The sequence below is a fragment of the Oncorhynchus masou genome, chromosome 30 (genome assembly GCF_036934945.1).
Source record: "Oncorhynchus masou masou isolate Uvic2021 chromosome 30, UVic_Omas_1.1, whole genome shotgun sequence".
Classification (NCBI taxonomy): domain Eukaryota; kingdom Metazoa; phylum Chordata; class Actinopteri; order Salmoniformes; family Salmonidae; genus Oncorhynchus; species Oncorhynchus masou.
The window spans coordinates 30,014,524-30,034,803 of NC_088241.1; the positions used below are offsets into that span (position 1 = coordinate 30,014,524).

The following is a 20,280-nucleotide window of genomic DNA, read 5'->3' on the forward strand; positions in this document are numbered from 1 at the left end:
TGCACCTGCAGATAACCCTATATCATTCCTTTACACACAGTGAACCTGTATTATTAACTCCTTCTCTACAATCCGTGTACAACGGCCCAGGAAAACTCTTGGGTCGTGTTCATTTAGGCATACCGACAAAAGGACGGAAAACAAAAACAAGTGTCTTATTGGGCAAATTCAGGTAGTGCCTTGCTGATTACCTACATCTTCTTCTATTCTGTGCCTAATGAACATGGCCCAGGTTAGAGCCACAAAGGGACAGCTGGACCTAATAAAGAGGGACAGAGGGAAATACCATATAGACTGAAGAGGATGAGATGACATAGCAGGCTGGTTCTCTAGCAGTGTGTCAACAGAGCCAGGAGAGCCCTGGCATTCCATAGCGGCAGGTCGCAGTGTTGCCATGACAAATGAGCGTTCTACGCAGTGGAGACAGGTCGGCTGAGTCGTGGCGGCATTCTCCTTGCGGCGATAAGGGCGCTCTGCAAATATTTCCACTACTTGTATGTGTGTGGCAAGGGTCAGACAGGAAGAGAGTGAGTAAAAAAAAGAAGAGAAATGGAGAGAAAGAGAAAAGAGGAGTCAGCAAAACTGCCACTGGGCAGTCTCCACATCAACTTGGCACTCAGGGTCACTTTGAGGCGAGGGCCGTCACCTTGGCAACCATCCAGTAGACACACACAGGCAAGCAGTGTGTAACACGGGGTGAGCGTCACAAACCGAGAAGTTTATGTAGTGGGACAGCATCTTCATGTCACCAGCTGTTCCGTGCTCTCTGGCACACACACATTTCCTCTCTGAGGGGTCATAAGTAGCGCATCTCATATTCTCTGACAGACAGGGAGCATGTCTACTATGCATTTTGTTTGTCATACGATAACTACAACCACAGAACATACAAATATATATACAGTATATATAATTGATGAAATAAACTAGATACTGTACAAAACACTAACTACAATTTCCTAACATTGAGTTGCACCAATCCCCTTTTGACCTCAGAATAGCCTCCACAAGGGGCCGAAAGTGTTCCACAGGGATACTGGCCCATGTTGACTCCAATGCTTCCCACAGTTGTGTCAAGTTGGCTGGATGTCCTTTGGGTGGTGGACCATTCTTGATACACACCGGAAACTGTTGAGCGGGAAAAACCCAGCAGTGTTTCAGTTCTTCAATCTTTTGTGTCTTGCCCATTTACCCCTTGAATGGCACACAAACAGTCCATGTCTCAATACGTAAAAATCCTTCTTTAACCTGTCTCCTCGCCTTCATCTACACTGATTGAAGTGGAATTAACAAGTGACATCAATAAGGGATCATAGCTTTCACCTGGTCAGTCTGTCATAGAAATAGCAGGTGTGCATGTTTTATACAGTGTATAAACACATTGATAGTCTTTAGATAAACTAGTGCTATAACTAGTAATATAACTAAATTAGTATTCAGTGAAAGGCTACATTAGAACTAATCACAAACGAATCACAAAACTGAAAAAGGAAATGTTTATCAACTGGCTTTTTATTGAGGGACATGCAACTTATGAAAAAAAAAGGTCTATATACAACAGAGTTCAGACAGAAAAATGTTCAGTGGGACATTTACAAGCCAGAGAGCACCAGCATTAAACAAACTAGGGATCCTGCCGCAAATAATTGTGCGCCAGAACAGGATCTTGACCCCAGTCTTTCTTCAGGTCCTGGTTCCATATAGAAAATTCAAAAGAGGAGTCTTTGGGCCTGGTAGGGCTGCCTCTGTGGGAAGAGGAGAGGGAGGCTGGGTGGAGCTAATCTCAGCGATGCAGGACCCTTCAGCTCCATTCCTCACAGTGGACTCAAAGGCACGGTCTTGTGTACTCCTGGGTGTGCTCAGTCATACACATACTTACACAGAGGGGCCCGTCTGCTCAGTCCGACTCGCTGTTGTAGTCCTCTGCACCCCCTGGTGCATCCTCCTCGCCCCCCTCCTCGTCGCTCTCCTTGTCCCAGTCCTTCATGGAGGCTCCCATCATGAAGTCATCTCTCAGCACGCTCCAAGCTGGCTTCTCTTCTGCCTCCCTGCCAGTCTATACACAAACAAAATATATTCACTTAAAAAAAAAAACAAAGATGGTACTTATTATCCATAAATGATCCGTTTCGTATATCAAATAAATTTCCGCTTCAGGTGTATGGTCAAACACAGGAATAGACCAACACTATAACTCCCAACTCATCAGTCTCATCAACTGAGATGCAGTGGTCTAAGGCACTGCATCTCAGTGCTTGAGGCGTCACTATCACAAACGGCCGTGATTGGGAATTCAATAGGGTTGTGGCACACAATTGGCCCAGCGTCATCCAGGTTGGCTGGTATAGGCCTTCATTGTAAATAATCATTTGTTCTTAACTGACTTGCCTAGTTAAATGAAGGTTAAATAAAAATACATACAAAATCATAACAATAGTCTCCTAGAAAGTTTCACAACATCGCAAAGTCAACGGTGCCACCAAGTGGACATCTGGGGAAACTACACTTAAGACAACAGGACACTCCAGAGAGTATTTATTCAATTATATGCAATTAAATAAGCTGTTTTGATGGCAATTATTACAGAGCTGCCTTATACATTATGCAGTTTATTACTGTTAAAATCCCAAGTTTGTCAACAGAAAAAATCCTGTTTGGGCTTGGGAAAAAATGTCCAGACATAATAGATGGTAGTTTGGGGATTGACATCAATCTAAGCCCTTCAATCCCCAGTGCCAGTGCCAGCCCAGCAATAACACTGACCCTCTAACCCTGAAGCTCAGAGGCCCTGTTAGTATATGAACATGTATGTCAACAGACTGTCCCTATGGTGCTGCTGTTATTATGAGAGCAGCAATTGTGTCTATATATTTATACAGATGCTGTGAGATGGATTTGGCATATGTTCCCCTTTACGGCCATGTTCCCATTCAACACAGTGGATCTCTGCACCATAACTACCACCATCTCAAACTACTTCAGTCAAGTACCCTCTTGCTTGAGAATCAGTCTATTAGATTTAAAAAATAATAATAATAATAATTATCACATGCTATATCCAAGCTAAAATTGTTTAATTTAATTCATTCCTTATTTTACTAGGTGAATTGGGTTGCAAAGAGGGCTGACCCCATTTAGTCAACTGGTCGATTGTTTGGTCGACCGATATTTCTTCAGTTGAGAAGTAGCAAAAAAACAAAAAATCATGGTGCACAAGAGACCTGTGGACTGATCCATTGCGGAGGCTGTGGGGATGGCACAGTCCATGCTGCAACATTAATACAAAATTATATTATCTTATAACAAATGCGCTTTCTCCCGCGTTGGATAGTGAAACTACGACTAAAGGAAATCAATAAGAAGAGACTTGCTTGGGCCAAGAAACACCAGCAATGGACATTAGACTGGTGGAAATCTGTCCGTTGGTCTGATGAGTCCAAATCTGAGATGTTTGGTTCGAACGGCGGTGTCTTTGTGAGAAGCAGAGTAGGTGAACGGATGATCTCTGCATGTGTGGTTCCCACCATGAAGCATAGAGGTGGTGGTGTGATGGTGCTTTGCTGGTGACACTGTCAGTGATTTATTTAGAATTCAAGGCAAACTTAACCAGCATGGCTAAAACAGCATTCTGCAGCAATACGCCACCCCAACTGGTTTGCGCTTAGTGGGAATACAATTTCTTTTTTAAACAGGACAATGACCCAACACACCTCCAGGCTGTGTAAGGGCTATTTGACCAAGAAGGAGAGTGATGGAGTGCTGCATCAGATGACCTGGCCTCCACAATCACCCGACCCAATTGAAATGGTTTGGGATGAGTTGGACCGCAGAGTGAAGGAAAAGCAGCCAACAAGTGCTCAGCATATGTGGGAAAAGCATTTCAGGTGACGCTGGTTGAGAGAATGTGTGCAAAGCTGCCATCAAGGCAAAAGGTGACTACTTTGAAGAAACTAAAATATATTTTGATTTGTTGGTTACTAAATGATTCCAGATTTGTTATTTCATAGTTTGTCTTCACTATTATTATACAATGTAGAAAACAGTAAAAATAAAGGAAAACCCTTGAATGAGAAGGTGTCCAAACTTTTGACTGTATGTAAATAAGGTTTTTCAGTTTTTTCTTTTCTTTTAGATAAATTAGCGAAAATGTAAAAAAAAACAAAAAAACTTTTCACTTTGCTGAGAAAAAAACTTTGTATTTAATCAATTTTAGAATAAGGCTGTAACGTAACAAAATGAGGATAAAGTCAAGGGGTCTTCCCGAAGGCACTGTAGGCCTATATTTCAATAAATACAGGCCATTCGGCAAGTATTCAGAACTCATTTTCCAGGTTACAGCTTGATTCAAAAATGTATCAGTTTTTTTCACCCCAATATATACACATTACCCCGTAACGACAAAGTAAACAGGTTTTTAGAAATGTTTGCTAGTAAAAAAAAAATAGTTAATATATTGTTTAAGTATTCAGATTCTTTATTCAGTCCTTTGTTGAAGCAGCCTCAAGTCCTCTTGGGTATGATGCTACAAGCTTGGCACACCTGTATTTGGGGAGTTTTCCCATTCTTCTTTGCAGATCCTCTCAAGCTCTGTCAGATTGGATGGGGAGCATAGCTACACAGCTATTTTCAGGTCTTTCCGGAGATGTTCCATCGGGTTCAAGGCGGGCTCTGGCTGGGCCACTCAAGGACATTCAGAGACTTGTCCCGAAGCCAATCCTGCATTGTCTTGGCTGTGTGCTTAGGGTTGCTGTTCTGTTGGAAGGTGAACCTTCTCCCCAGTCTGAGGTCCTGAGCGCTCTGGAGCAGGTTGTCATCAAGGCTGCCACCACCAGCATCACCGTAGGCATGTTGCCAGGTTTCCTCCAGACGTGATGCTTGGCATTCAGGCCAAAGAGTTCCATCTTGTTTTCATCAGACCAGAGAATCTTGTTTCTCATGGTCTGAGAGTACTTTAGGTGCCTTGTGACAAACTCCAAGTGGGCTGTCATGTGACTTTTACTGAGGAGTGGTTTCCACCTGGCCACTCTACCATAAAGGCCTGATTGGTGGAGTGCTGTTCCCCCGATGGTTGTCCGACAGTCATCCTTTTGGAAGGTTCTCCCATCTCTAGGTTCTCCGTTCCATCGGGTTCCCTGACCAATCCTCCCGATTACTCAGTTTGGCTGGGCGGCCAGCTCTAGGAAGTCTTGGTGGTTCCAAACTTCTTCCTATTAAGAATGATGGACGTCACTGTGTTGTTGAGGACCTTCAAAGCTGCAGACATTCATCACACAGCATACGAGTCATTCACGATTTGAAATGCAATCAAGCATTTTTAGTTTTAAAATAAAATAATAAAGCGACCCTTGAATAATTAACATAAACAATAAATAGGCCTAAAGCGTTCCATTTCGGAAATTGTACTCACAAATGAATGCGACTTTAGTCTTTGCTGTAATATTGGGTTTAAAAAATAATACAACCTTACAGACTCTGGTATGCTTATAATTGATTTAGTGTTGTTTACATTATTCCAAATGGTCAGAAAAATGATATTGTAATCTAACAGCACCCGTTTGGCACACTTAAAATGCACATAGCACTTCCTCCTCACCTTCTTTTTCTTGATCTCTGGTATTTCCATAACTGGTTTTATTTCGCACACCTGACTTGACTTTTACCTCCAGAGCAATCAGTAAACATTCCCCCCGGTTCGAGTTTGTCACATCCTCTGCATCCATTTTGCTGTCACGTGTTACGGTGTTCAGAGCTTGTTATAAGCAATTTATTGATGTTACTATGATACGCTATAAGTCAGGCCCTATTGGTCACGTGCATGTGATGCAAACATGTATCACATAAAGAATGCAAGGGCTTGAGGGAATGTTTTTTCTTAACACATTAGGCATGTCAGTAACATAACTTCAGTCAGAAATGGCTGTAATTATGTTGCAGCTTCAGAAACACGGACAGCGCGATACCCACTGTTGATGTTCTGTGCTGGTCGCTGCAGCAGGGAGGAGAGACACAACGGGTGCTTGTCACACAGTCACAGTCTTTAATAAAAATTATAACAGTGCAGCAAGTCTGAGCCAGGCCCGGCAATCAAATCAATTGCCGGCGGACTCCCTCTAGTCATTTGTGTGTCTTAATTATTTAATCAAACATGTTCGCTTAAAGCATCAGACAAGCTCAGTGCATATAATTATTTTGATTAAAACACATAGGATGCGTCTATACTGTATATGGAAAAATACAATATTAAAAATTTGGACTGAAAGAACAGACGACTCTTGGTCAGCCAAGATTTATTTTAGTCGGGGACTGCCCTCGTTGCAATACAATTAATGGAAACAGAAAGGACACATTGACTCTTTAATTCTTATCTCGTATGGACCCCTGACCATTAGATGATTAAGAGCAAAAAAACAAACAAAGACAGGTGTTTAAAGCAAATAAATAATCCCATGACTGAAACATAAATCAATCTCAGCCCGATTGTCTGCGGGGCCCAAGTTAATTTCCCCTTTCATGTAAAAACAAGTCATGACCATCATGCTTTTAGGGAAAGAGGATAATTTTGTATATGCACTAAACTGCGAGTTTGACCAATTCCAGTCACCTTGTTTAGGGGGTCCAGTGTCCTCCCCATGATAATTGACAAGCTCAGTTCTGGTGACTTTTTAAAAGGACATTCTACCCAAAACGAATTAAAATAAAATGATGCTGACCACATCCAAAATATAACTTTCACCTCAATAAATAAGCCCAATAACATACGAGTAAAAAATAATTTTATATTGGACCATGCATTGTCTACATCAGGGGTATTCAACTCTTACCCTATGAGGTCCAGACTGCTGTTTTTCTATTCTACCTGATAATTAATTGCACACACCTGGTGTCCCAGATCTAAAATCAGTCCTCGACTAGAGGGGAACGATGAAAAAAAGCTGTGGAACTGGCTTCGAGGTCCCAAGTTGAGCATGAAAGGTCTATATTATCAGATGTGCTACTAGCAATAAGCATTATCACCTGTAGCCCAACTGATGAGACATAGTGGATGGATATAAATACATAGGCTGAAGCATGGGGTTTGTTTTTCTGCATTTACCCCATTGGACACATCCTGATTGTTTTATTAATAATAATTAACTTGAAAAATTATAATTTGGGCTTTCAAACATGCTTTTCCCATAATTGCTGTGCATTGACTGTTTCAGCAATTGGCATTTTGAAACTATTTAACCATCAACGTAATTTAAAAAAACAAAAAAAAAACAGATGGTTTATGTAATTTTATGAGGCATGTCTTAACTTGTTTCAAAAGAAGCCTTACCAAAAGCAGACCCACTTCTTCATATGCCACTGAAAACAGCATTTCTCTCATGTTCTATTGGTTTTCAAATCAACTTTCTTTCATTATTAATTAGCCAAAGGAACAATCCTAGTCATATTAGCAACCCATGCAAGTTGTTGCATGCTTTCTACATTTGTAACGGATATTTTCATCTCCGTCACATGAAACCGCTCTCATGTGCATTGAGAACGGTGTATTCCTGCTAATTGCATGTTGGTAGTGGTACAAAGTATTTAAGGATACTTTAAAGTACTACTTAAATCGTTTTTATTTGTGGTGGTGGGGGGTATCTGTACTTTACAATTTATATTTGACAACTTTAACTTCACTACATTCCTAAAGAAAATAATGTACTTTTTACTGGTCCAATTCGCAAATGTATCAAGAGAACATGCCTGGTCATCCCTACTGCCTCTGATCTGGCAGATTCACTATGCTTAGTTTGTAAATGATGTGTAGGTTGGAGTGTGCCCCTGGCTATCAGTAAAAAATAAATAAACAAGAAAATCTTGCCATCCGGTTTGTTTAATAAGGAATTTTAAATAATTAATAGTTTTACTTTTAAGTATATTTTGGCAATTACATTTACTTTTGATACTGAAGTAGATTTAAAACAAAATACTTTTAGACTTTTACTCAAGTCATTTTTTATGAAGGCATCTTTACTTTTGGGTTGGAACATTCGGAACATTTGCGCGAAGCCTACTGCCGTGTGCGCATTGCTTATAATGTAAAAAAATCATAGTTTATTGAAATCTTCTGTTGCTTTAAAAAAAAAAAATTGTGTAGTGGTTGTATGAATTTGGGATCTCTCGTCCCACAACTGTCCCAGAGTCTGTTTCAAATGTTTATTCCTCACACAGAACGACAAGCTAACCAACACATTAGGTTAACTTTATTACTATAGGGTATAGAACATTGACATAGGCTAGTGATTTTAATGTTGGTTTACTTGTCTTGTTGGCTGAGCAAAAATAAACGTGGACAGTTCTTGGGGGGGGGCGACGACGACACGACGACTTTAACCCCTGCCCGAAGACCAACTTCAAGTAAACAACATATCAATAGTGGGAGAGAGAGGGGATGAAACTCACCGTCTGTCTCTCTGTCTTGATGAGGACCTCGCTGCCCCCCTCTGTGCCCCGCAGCACGTTGATGAAGTCTTTCTTGGAGACAGAGGAGAGGAGCTTGGCCTTCTTCCTCTCCGAGCCGCCCGCCTCCTTCACCTTCTCATCCACTGTTTTCTGGTGCTTCCTCACAGCGTTGAACAGCTGTACTACTCCCCTGTGAAGAGAGGTACACACAATACACTGTTTTTCTGGTAGAATTTCAAGCCAATTCACTTTAAGATTAATTGTAATATTTTGTGATGCTTATATTTAGCATAAATCATATAATGCACAAGATTTTTTCCTGATCTAATAATTTTGTTATCCCCATCTTCATCTGGTAGGCACTATCATCATTAAGAGATATGCAGTGCCTTCAGAAAGTATTCATACCCCTTGAATTCCATTTTGTGTTACAGCCTGAATTCAAAATGGTTTAAAGTGCCCCCCCCTCACCCATCTACACACACAACCCCATAATTTTAATTTACCTTTATTTAACCAGGCAAGTCAGTTAAGAACAAATTCTTATTTTCAATGACGGCCTGGGAACATTGGGTTAACTGCCTGTTCAAGGGCAGAACGACATATTTGTACCTTGTCAGCTCGGGGGTTTGAACTCACAACCTTCCGGTTACTAGTCCAACGCTCTAACCACTAGGCTACCCTGTCACCCCAAAGTAAATTTTTGTTGTTGAAATATTCGCAAATTAAATACAAAAATAACTTATTTACATAAGTATTCACACCACTAAATTAATACATGTTATTATCAACATTGGCATTGATCACAGCTGTGAGCCTGTCTGTGTAAGTCTCGAAGAGCTTTGCACACATGAATTGTACAATATTTGCCCATTATACTTCTCTAAATTCTTCAAGCTCTGTCAAGGTGGTTGTTGATCATTGCTAGACAACCATTTTCAGGTCTTGCCATAGATTTAAAGCAGATTTAAAACAAAACTAACTCGGCCACTCAGGAACATTCACCATCTTCTTGGTAAGCAACTTCAGTGTATATTTGGCCTTGTGTTTTAGGTTATTGTCCTGCTGAAAGGTGAATTTGTCTGCCAGTGTCTGGTGGAAAGGATTTTGCCTGTACTCATCTCCATTCTTGTTTATTTTTTTAATCCTGAAAAACTCCTCAGTCCTTAACGATTACAAGCATACCCATAACATGATGCAGGCACCACTATGCTTGAAAATATGCTGCATGGTACTTAATAATGTGTTGTATTGGATTTGTCCCAAACAAACACTTTGTATTCAGGACAAAAAGTGAATTGCTTTGCCACATTTTTTGCAGTATTACTTTAGTGTGTTGTTGCAAACAGGATGCATGTTTAGGAATATTTGTATTCTGTACAGGCTTCCTTCTTTTCACTCTGTCAATTAGGTTAGTATTGTGGGGGTAGCCACAACATTGTTGATCCATCCTCAGTTTTCTCCAATCAAAGCCATTACACTCTAACTGTTTTAAAGTCACCATTGGCCTCATGGTGAAATCCCTGAGCGGTTTCCTTCCTCTCTGGCAACTGAGTTAGGAAGGACACCTGTATATTTGTAGCGACTTGGTGTATTGATACACCATCCAATAGGGATATTAAAAGTAATCTTCTGCCAACAGGTGCCCTTCTTTGCGAGGCAATGGAAAACCTCCCTTGTCTCGGAGGTTGAATCTGTGTTTGAAATTCACTGGTCAACTGAGGGAGGTCATAGATAATTGTATGTGTGTGGTACAGAGATAAGGTAATCATTCAAAAATTATGTTAAACACTATTATTGCACAGAGTGAGTCCTTGCAACTTATCATGCGACTCATTACACATATTTTCCCCCCTAAACTTATTTTGGCTTGCCATAACAATGGGGTTGAATACAGTGCATTCGGAAAGTATTCAAACCCCTAGACCTTTTCCATGTTATGTTACAGCATTATTTGAAAATAGATTCAATAAATACAAATTCCTCAATCTACACACAATACCCCATAACGACAAAGCAAAAACAGAAACCTTATTTAGATGAGTATTCAGACCTTTTGCTGAGACTCGAAATTGAGATGTTTCTACAAATTGATTATAGTCCGCCTGTGTGAAATTCAATTGATTGGACATGATTTGGAAAGGCACACACCTGTCTATATAAGGTCCTACAGTTGACGGTGCATGTCAGAGGAAAAACCAAGCAATGAGGTCGAAGGAATTGTCTGTAGAGCTCTGAGACAAGACTATGTTGAGGCACAGATCTGGGGAAGGGTACCAAAACATTTCTGTAGCATTCAAGGCCCCCCAAGAACACAGTGGCCTCCATCAATCCTAAATGGAATGAGTTTGGAACCACCAAGACTCTTCTTAGAGCTGGCTGCCCGGCCAAACAGCCTGCTTAGAGTTTGCCAACAGGCGCCCAAAGGATGAGAAACAAGATTCTTTGGACAGATGAAACCAAGATTGAACTATTTGGCCTGAATGCCAAGCATCACGTCTGAAGGAAACCTCGCACCATCCCTACGGTGAAGCATGGGGCAGCAGCTAGCTTAGTGGTTAGTGTTGGGCCAGTAACCGAAAATTTGCTAGATCGAATCCTTGAGCTGACAAAAAAAATGTTCTGCCCCTGAACAAGGGAGTTAACCCACTTTTCCTAGGCCGTCATTGTAAATAAGAATTTGTTCTTAACTGACTTGCCTAGTTAAATAATGGTTAAATAGCGGCAGGGACTGGGAGACCACTCAGGATCTCAGACTGAGGCAAAGGTTCATCTTCCAACAAGACAAAGACCCTAAGCACACAGCCAAGACAACGCAGGAGTGGCTTCGGGACAAATCTCTGAATGTCCTTGAGTGGCCCAGCCAGAGCCCGACTTGAACCAGATCGAGCATCTCTGGAGAGACTTCAAAATAGCTATGCAGTGACGCTACCCAGCCAACCTGACAGAGTTTGAGAGGATCTGCAGTAAAGAATGCGAGAAACTCCCCAAATACAGGTGTGCCAAGCTTGTAGCGTTCTACCAAACACTCAAGGCTGTAATCGCTGCCAAAGGTGCTTCAACAAAGTACTGAGTAAAGGGTCTGAATACTTATGTAAATAAGGCATTTCTGCATTTAAAAGAAATATATACATTTGCAAAAAATTCAAAACCTTGTTTTTGCATTGTCATTATGGGGTATTGTGTGTAGAATGAGGGAGGAGGGGGACTATATTTAATAAATTTTAGAATACGGCTGTAACGTAACAAAATGTGGAAAAAGTAAAGGTGTCTGAATACTTCCCGAAAGCACTGTACTTATTGATTCAAGACATTTCAGCATTTCATTTTTTAAATTAATTTGTGGAGACCAAAAATCTCAATGTAATCAATTTGAAATTCAGGCTTTAAATTTGGAAAAAGTAAAGGAATGTGAATACTTTCTGAAGGCACTGTAGGTTTGTAAGCAGCACACAAGTGTGTATGTACCTGGTAGCAACTCTCTGCAGGTTCCTCTCATTCTCTCGGTCTTTTACTAAGTCTGGTTTCTCTCGACACATCATCTCCCATGCTCGCTTTTTATCAGTCTGTCAGCCAGGAAAAAAGTAATTATGCACGCACATACAGGCAAGCTGTACTGAATAAATGTCTAGGGTGCAAGTCAACTCCAGCTGAATTGATCTTAGGCCATTTCTGTTATCAGGCAATCATCTATCTGATTTCAATAACCAGCATCAGTTTAAGACCAGTTTTCATTAAAGCAAGAAATTGACATACAGGTAGGTACATACAAAAACAAACAAGTAGGACTATGCACACAAACATTTACAGACATGAAAAACACACAGTACCTGTTTCTTCCTCTCCAGATTCTCCTTCTTCTCCTTCTCCTTCATTTTGTCCAGCTGTTTGTTCTTCAGCAGGATGCTGGGTTTGCTCTCCGGTGTCTTCTTCTGCAGAATCTTGGCCATGGCCTCCGCCCATCCAGCATTGGGGTTGGTGTCTACATCTACTTCCCTGTTGCTTTCACCCTCTTCTTTCTCCCCTTCACTCTCTCCATCCTCCTCTTCACTTCCTCCATCCTCTGATCCCTCTCCATCGCTCCCTCTGTCAGAATCATCACTCTCAGCGCTGTGGTCCTCCTGGGGCTCTTCTGATGTGTGAAAACAAGGCATTTATCATATTGTCTTATATAAATAATAGCTAGGCCTAATCGGTTGCAAATTAAAAACCCTCTAATATTATCATTAGTCATGCTTCTCTGTAAAACACTAGCTACAATCTATTGATTCATACTACATTAACTATTGATTCGATCAAATGTGTGGCTTTCACACAGCTTTCTAGCCAATTATCTAAGTTAGCTCCATATGCTAGCCAAGTTACATCGCATAGTCTAGCTAACGTTAATGCCATTTGACGTTTCAAATGCAGAGTGAAGACGAATGAAAGCAAGTACTGTAGCTAGCTAGTTAGTTGATCTGCCTACTTAGCTTCATAGGGTTTAATGTAAATGTAACTTTTTAGATACCTAACGCTAGCCAACTATGCCTAACGTGCAGCCATATATTATCTGATCATGCTAGTGCCAATGCTATAGCTAGCCTAGCTACCAGCTTGAGACCCGTCTGTTGGGTCTGGGAGAGACAAACGATACAAGGTTAATCATCTCGCTAGCTGGCTACTTCTTTTGAACAATTCTAAGAAAAATAATTAGTGTACCTAATATCCCTGCTGAGTTCTTCACATGTGCCTTTTCCACAGATGCCATTATTGTGCAGCACTGAAACTACTCCGTGAATAAAGTTCCGTTCCGTGTAAAAAGTTCCCACTTGACTTGACCTTAGTCCAAAGGCCGGCAGATGGCGATATTGAGCCGTTTCCGCTTACCGTCCAAAGGGAACACATGCAGCCAGCTATACACTTGTATCCTTAGTGGACCGGTTCATACATAAAACATTCTCCATTCCGGCTACAAAGGCGTCGATTTTCCTCCTTACCAACATTTTATGGATAAAAAGCTGTGAAAGCTGGTAAAATATACATTCTTTCTTTATGAAACACCATTTCCACTACCTTGCTAGTGGCTAATGCCTAGGAATGCTAGATCCGGATGTTGCGAATCACATTCAGCCATTCAGGTTGCAGCAGTCTGTTGTTTTCCCCTGGCTGAACGAGGGTGCAACATCAGGAAGTAGCATTAGCCACTCTAGCATGGTGGTGGAAAATGGTGTTTCATAAAGTATGCAGCCTGAATGGAGAATGTTTTATGTACGAACCAGTCCACAAGGGATATTAGTGTATAGCATACTTCAATATCGCCATCTGCCGACATTTAGGGTAACTTGACTGAAAATGATTATGGGTTGACTTAACTGACTCCGTGATATTTTTAGCTACACAAAAGGAACTGCCTGCATGCCACCCTGAGGGTCCTTTACTGTTCCAAAGACACACACAATTTTGTCAAGTATATTGCACAATCCAGATGTGCACAGCTCTTTGGGATTTACTCAAAAAGTCTTACAGCTTTAATCGCTGATTAAGGTGTTTATGACATGTTTTGACTCGGGGTGCATATTTATCCAATCAATATGTATTATTGTTTTGTCTTTTTATGAATTTCTATGTTAGAATAATTTTTCCACTTTAAAATGTTTCTGCTTGGAATATTTTGTGTAGATCATGAAAAAAATCTAAATTAAATCAATTAGAATCCACTTTGTAACACAATGAAATGTGAAAGTCCAAGTGGGTAATACCTATAGGCACTGTAGGTTAATAACGTAAACATGTTTTGTACTTTCTTAAAATGGTGGACTGTGAATATGTGAGAAAATGTATAGACGACAATAATCACAGACGTGGTTTGGTTCAGATTTGGTCCGGTCTGGACCGGCCCTGATTTGGCCCAAACATAGACTTGCCCAGGGTTGGTTCCGATTTGGTCCTGCCTGACAAAATTGGGTCTCATTAAGGGCTGGAGCACATAAAAAAAATACCCAGAGTGCTTTGCAAGTGTTCATTTTGTATTTACATGGTGGTCATTTAGCAGACGCTTTTATTGAGAGCAATTTACAGTCAGTAAATTGGATCCAGGTGCGACTGTCGTCACTGTCACAGCTGCAACCTAACTATTTAACATTACTGAGTGAGTAGTTATTGCACATCGACTGTGAATTTATCTATGAACATTGAACTATGATTACTGCTCCATTGTTACTGATATTGTGTGCTGTTTATTGGTGTGAGTGTCATTTACCATTTGTGTTCACATGCCACTTACCTGAGGTCCTCCTGTGTGTTTCAGTCTCTAAGCAATGATGCCACCGCTGTGGAGTCCTTGCCTCTCAACCAGAGAAATCGTCACCAGGCGATGTTCCCACAGCTGAGCAGAGGATCCAATACGACAAACCATGCAGAATATCCCAATGGTACAGTAAGTAGTACAGCACTTTGGTTAAATACAAAGATGAAATGTTATATTCTACTCTCTACATTTTGATTGACAATGGTGCTTGTGTGCACCTTAAACATTTGATGAGCTTTGATGAGAAGCATAACCATATGGATTTAGAAGTATAACACAAACTATTGATAATGCTATCTATAAATCTAACATACTCTTTTCTGAAAGTTATTTTAAAACTGTTGTTGGTCCCTTTCCTACAGAAAATAATCCAACTGGTAACTCTAAATTGGACTACTGCTTTCTGTCAAAACACCCACACTGTGATGAAAGTGAAAATCCTAGATATGGAACAGCTTGGATGTCATCAGTCTTTGGGCAAGTCATGATGAGGTTAAATCTCTCGCTCCTTCCCTCTGTCTCTCCTGGCCTCTTCACTGTCACTTCTCCCCTCCTCTCATCGTATCTCCTCTACAGCACGTGGATATTGCGGCCTTCTTGATCAAGTTCTAATGAAGTGGTCAGTATTCTCTGATGATTCTCAACTCAACATAAGCAAGAGAGCTCTCCTATGTTTTTTTGCTCATAATGGTAGATGTGGATGTATTTATTCTGTATCTTTCTAGTTGCACAACTAAGTGTCTGATTTACAATGACATAGTCTGCTCAATACAATCCTCATCCCAATATATTTTGACATGCATCCCTTAACACCCAGTAACTCCTCTTCCTCCTTCAGACCGATGATATCTGCATCCTGTTGATAGACACTACGCCCCAGACGCAGAGACTGGAGGACACAACAGCCATTATTTAATATCTGCTCATAATTACTGAACCAAAATATAAACGCAACATGTTTAATGTTGGTCCTACGTTTCATGAGCTCAATTAAAAGATCCCAGAAATGGTTTACATCCTTGTTAGTGAGCATTTCTGATAATCCATCCACTTGACAGGTGTGGCATATCAAGAAGCTGATTATTAAGCAGTACCATTACACAGGTGCACCATGTGCTGGGGACAATAAAAGGCCACTCTAAAATGTGCAGTTAGTGCCACACAACACAATGCCATATATGTCCCAAATTTTGAGATAGCGTGCAATTGGCATGCTGACTGCAGGAATGTCCACCAGAGTTGTTGCCAGATAATTTACTGTTAATTTCTCTGCCATAAGGCATCTCCAACGACCTTTTAGAGAATTTGGCAGTACGTCCAACCGGCCTCACAACCGCAGAGCACGTGTAACCACGCCAGCCCAGGACTTCCACATCTGGCTTATTCACCTGCGGGATCGTTTGAGACCAGCCACACGAACAGGTGATGAAATTGAGGAGTATTTCTGTCTGTAATGTAGCCATTTTGTGGAGAAAGCTCATTCTGATTGGTTAGGCCTGGCTCCGAAGTGGGTGGCCCATCCATGGCTACGCCCAGTCATGTGAAATCCAAAGATTAGGGCCTAATGAATTTCCTTATATGAACTGTTACTCAGTAAAATCATAGAAATTGTTGCATGTTGTTCGGTATAGTTATCAGTTATTACCAGGGGCACAACTTTGGAATTATTATTATGACATTTCTTTCCCGTATAAACACTCCAAACAGCCTACCCGACCGCTCTGAGGGGTCTGCATGGTCATAAAGCACAATGTTGCCTCGTTTTGTATCACAATCCAATGATAAAACTGGGGGGGACAAAAATGCATGTCCCCCTCGTCCCCAGTGAAAGTTGCACCCCTGGTTATTAGCTGTGGAATTTTCCTTCTATACAGTATTATGATATGATTGCTTTGTAACTCTGCGACCAATCTCTAATCACATCCTGTAGTCATATAAAGTGGAGTTCCTCCTCCACCAATAGCTCAGGGTTGCAATGTTAAACGTTGAACTCCACCCTCTTATAAACTGAGGTGAACTGATAGACAGTGGACCAGCAGCAGTCGGTACATAACCTGACACCACTGGAAGTCTTTGTGGCATTTGTCCAGAACAAATGAAAACGTTATTGAACTATTTACAGATTACATATACAAAAGAATAAAGATAAATAGGAATATATTAGCATATACAATGGAATTATGTATTATGTATGTAAACATTTTTACAAATCAATGAAAAATTTAAAACTGAAATGTCTTTAGTCAATAAGTATTAAAATCCTTTGTTATGGCAAGTCTAGAGTTCAGGAGTAAACATTTGCTTAACAAGTCACATAAATACATTGCATGGACTCACTCTATGTGCAATAATAGTGATTAACATGATTTTTTTATGATTACCTCATCTCTGTACTCCACACATACAATTATCTGTAAGGTCCATCAGTCGAGCAGTGAATTTCCAACACAGATTTAATCACAAACACCTCATAAAGAAGGGCACCTATTGGTAGATTAAAAAAATTAAAAAAGCAGACAATGAATATCCCTTTGAGCATGGTGAAATTAATTACACATTTGATGGTGTATCAATACACCCAGGCACTACAAAGATACAGACGTCCTTCCTAACTCAGTTGACGGAGAGGAAGGAAGCCACTCAGGGATTTCACCATGAGGCCAACGTTGACTTCATAACACTTACATTGTTTAATAGCTGTGATAGGAGAAAACTAAAGATTACATTGTAACATCTCCACAATAGTAACCTAATTAACAGCGTGAAAAGAAGAAAGCCAGTACAAAATGTAAATATTCCCAAACATGCATCCGTTTGCAACAAGGCACTAAAGTAATACTGCAAAAATGTGACAAAGCAATTCACTTTTTGCCTTGAATGCAAAGATACGTTGTTTCAAATATTTTTTATTAAACATACACAAGAATGGTGTATAGGTATACAAGACAGGTATACAATTCTTATCTAAACATAAAAGAGCATACAGGAACAACAAGACCCAGAGTTCTGGGTGCAAAACAAATAATGGTAAACAACATACAAAACAAGGACATGTAGAAAGAAAAAGGGTAGATGTCCCCCACCCACTTATTCCCCCCCCCTCCCCCAACTGCTCGGGTGGCAGGGCCAGCACATGCTGCCCAAAGGTAGATTAAAATATTACAATTGAGAGTGTGTTAATAAGTACACATTCACAGCGCCGACTCGTCCAAGTAGGAGAGGAAAGGCTGCCAGATTTGATCAAATGTTGATAATTTATTGTTCAGAATATATCTAATTCTTTCTAAGTGTACAGTGTTTTCCAATTCACTGAGCCATAATTTGGTAGAGGGCGCTTCCCTCCTTTTCCAAAACAACAAGATTAGTTTTTTTGCCGAAATGAGACCATAAGAGATTAGCTGTTTTTGGGGGGGTTGGTTAATCCGTTTAGGTACTCAGATACTCCCAGGATTATCAGAAGGGGGTCTGGATCTATTGAAGTCTCCAAAACTTCAGAGAGGATCCCAAAAATTCCACACCAATAACCATGTAAGCTAGAGCATAGGGCAAAGCAGTGGAGTAGTGTACCCTGCGCAGCCTGACATTTATCACATGTAGGGGATGTATCAGGACATATCCTATGCAGTTTAGTTTTGGAATAGTGTAATCTGTGTAATACCTTGAATTGTATGAGGCGATGTCTGGAATTAATGGAGCATGTGTGGATATACTCCAAGCTCTCTTCACCATCTGCCACAGAAATGTCAGTCCCTAGTTCTTCCTCCCATTTTGCCTTAATGGCATCTGTAGAAGGTGTGCTAACAGATTGAAAAGCATCATATAGACGTGATATCAGTTTATCTGAGGTGGGGCATATTTTTATGCATCCGTCAAACATGGAAGGTTTAGCATTCCCAAATGTTGGGAGGTGTTTTCTAAAGTAGTCTCTAATTTGTAGGTATCTGAAAAATTACTTCTGGGAAGATTATAAGTTTCCTTCAGCAACTCAAAGGAAGCAAAGGTCCCCTCTATGTATAAATCCCCTATGGTACTTATCCCCAACTCTCCCCATCACTCAAAGGTGTTGTCAAGGTTAGAGGGGGCAAAGGAGGGATTCTTGGCGACAGGGAGCATTGGTCTAAGCTCAAAGTGGACTTTAATTTGCTTCCAGATTCGGACTGTGCTATGTATAATAGGATTGTTACATTAAAGTGACATCTCCAGATTGACAGGCGACAAAATCACAGCGCCAATAGAGAAGGGGTGACACTCCTCACGCTCCATACTAAGCCAGCTGGATGACGGAAGTGAGTCATCCAGCAGAAACGTAACAACGCGGAGGTTAGCGGCCCAGTAATAAAATATAAAATTTGGGAGAGACAATCCTCCTTCCATCTTGGATTTACAGAGGTGTTTTTTTTTGTATCAGAGAGGGGAAATTCTATTTAAATAGTAAGGAGTATTGTTTGGTAACTACAATTCCTAGGTAGGTAAATTTTTCTGAAGATAACTTAACTGGGAGATGTTCTAGCCAGGAGGTGTTTTGCGACCGTATGGGCATTAATTCACTCTTGTTCCAATTTATTCTGTATCCCGAGAAGGTACCAAACAAATTGATCACATCTAGAATAGCTGGGATACTAGCCTGGGGTTCTGTTACATAGAGGAGGATGTCATCTGCGTATAGGGAAATTATTTTAAATTATTTTGAGTATCTTTAGTATTATAGCCATGTATTGCTGCATGAGATCTAATCGTCTGAGCGAGCGGTTCGATAATTAGGGCAAAGAGCATAGGAGACAGCGCACAACCCTGCCTTGTCCCTCTGTAAAGGTTAAATCGGGGCGACAATGATTGGTTAGTGAGTGTTCTGGCACAGGGGTTCCTATATAAAAGCTGGATCCAATTTATGAACCCATCTTCAATATTAAATTTCTGTAGGACCTTGAATAGATAGGGCCACTCAATTTGGTCAAAGGCCTTTTCGGCGTCAAGAGATATGACGGCAAGGTCCACGTTGGGTAACCTCTGAGAATACATAATATTGAAGAGGCGCCTGAGATTGAAGAATGAGTTTCTGTTAGGGATAAAGCCAGTCTGATCCGAATGGACCAATTTGCCAATTAAAGTGCTAAGCCTGATAGCCAGAGTTTTTGCTAAAATCTTTTGGTCTGTATTAAGGAGAGATATTGGTCTGTTATGACTCTTCTGGATCTTTACCCTTCTTATGTATAACTGTAATGAACGCTTCGTCCAAAGTAGAGCTCCATCCTCATTGGCCTGAACCAACATTTTGTGCAGGTAGGGAGAGAGCATGTTGCTGAATGTTTTATAGAATTCACCAGGGTATCCATCTGGGCCCGGGGTCTTGCCACTCTTTAGAGATGTAATTGTTTCTCTATATTCACCAAGAGATATTTCCTTATTCAGGAAGTTAGAATCTTCCTGGTTCAGGGAAGGAAGATTACAGTCCTCCAAAAATGTTTGCATAATTAAGGGGTTAGGATCCGCTTTAGATGTATATAGAGTCTCATAAAACTGCCGGAATCTGTCATTGATGTCTTTGGGGGGAGAGAGTA

At 40.7% G+C, this 20,280-nt stretch overlaps 1 protein-coding gene across 1 annotated transcript; it reads right to left on the bottom strand.

Moving 5' to 3' along the window:
- Positions 1-1,494: 1,494 nt before the first annotated feature.
- On the bottom strand, positions 1,495-13,240 carry LOC135522506 (RRP15-like protein). Its single transcript, XM_064948809.1, has 5 exons — positions 13,135-13,240; positions 12,264-12,565; positions 11,902-11,999; positions 8,434-8,623; positions 1,495-2,056 (listed from the first exon to the last, which is right to left on the bottom strand). Exons 1-5 carry the CDS (start codon positions 13,181-13,183, stop codon positions 1,898-1,900), a joined length of 798 nt encoding a protein of 265 aa, XP_064804881.1. The 5' UTR covers positions 13,184-13,240; the 3' UTR covers positions 1,495-1,897.
- Between the last annotated feature and the right edge of the window lie 7,040 nt (positions 13,241-20,280).

Excerpts from the sequence above, each read along its gene's own strand:
- LOC135522506 (XM_064948809.1), bottom strand. The coding sequence starts at position 13,183 with ATGGCATCTGTGGAAAAGGCACATGTGAAGAACTCAGCAGGGATATTA. Across the intron at positions 12,566-13,134 it reads GAACTCAGCAGGGATATTAG|AAGAGCCCCAGGAGGACCAC; the intron begins GTACACTAATTA and ends TTCACACATCAG. Across the intron at positions 12,000-12,263 it reads ATCTGGAGAGGAAGAAACAG|ACTGATAAAAAGCGAGCATG; the intron begins GTACTGTGTGTT and ends CCTGGCTGACAG.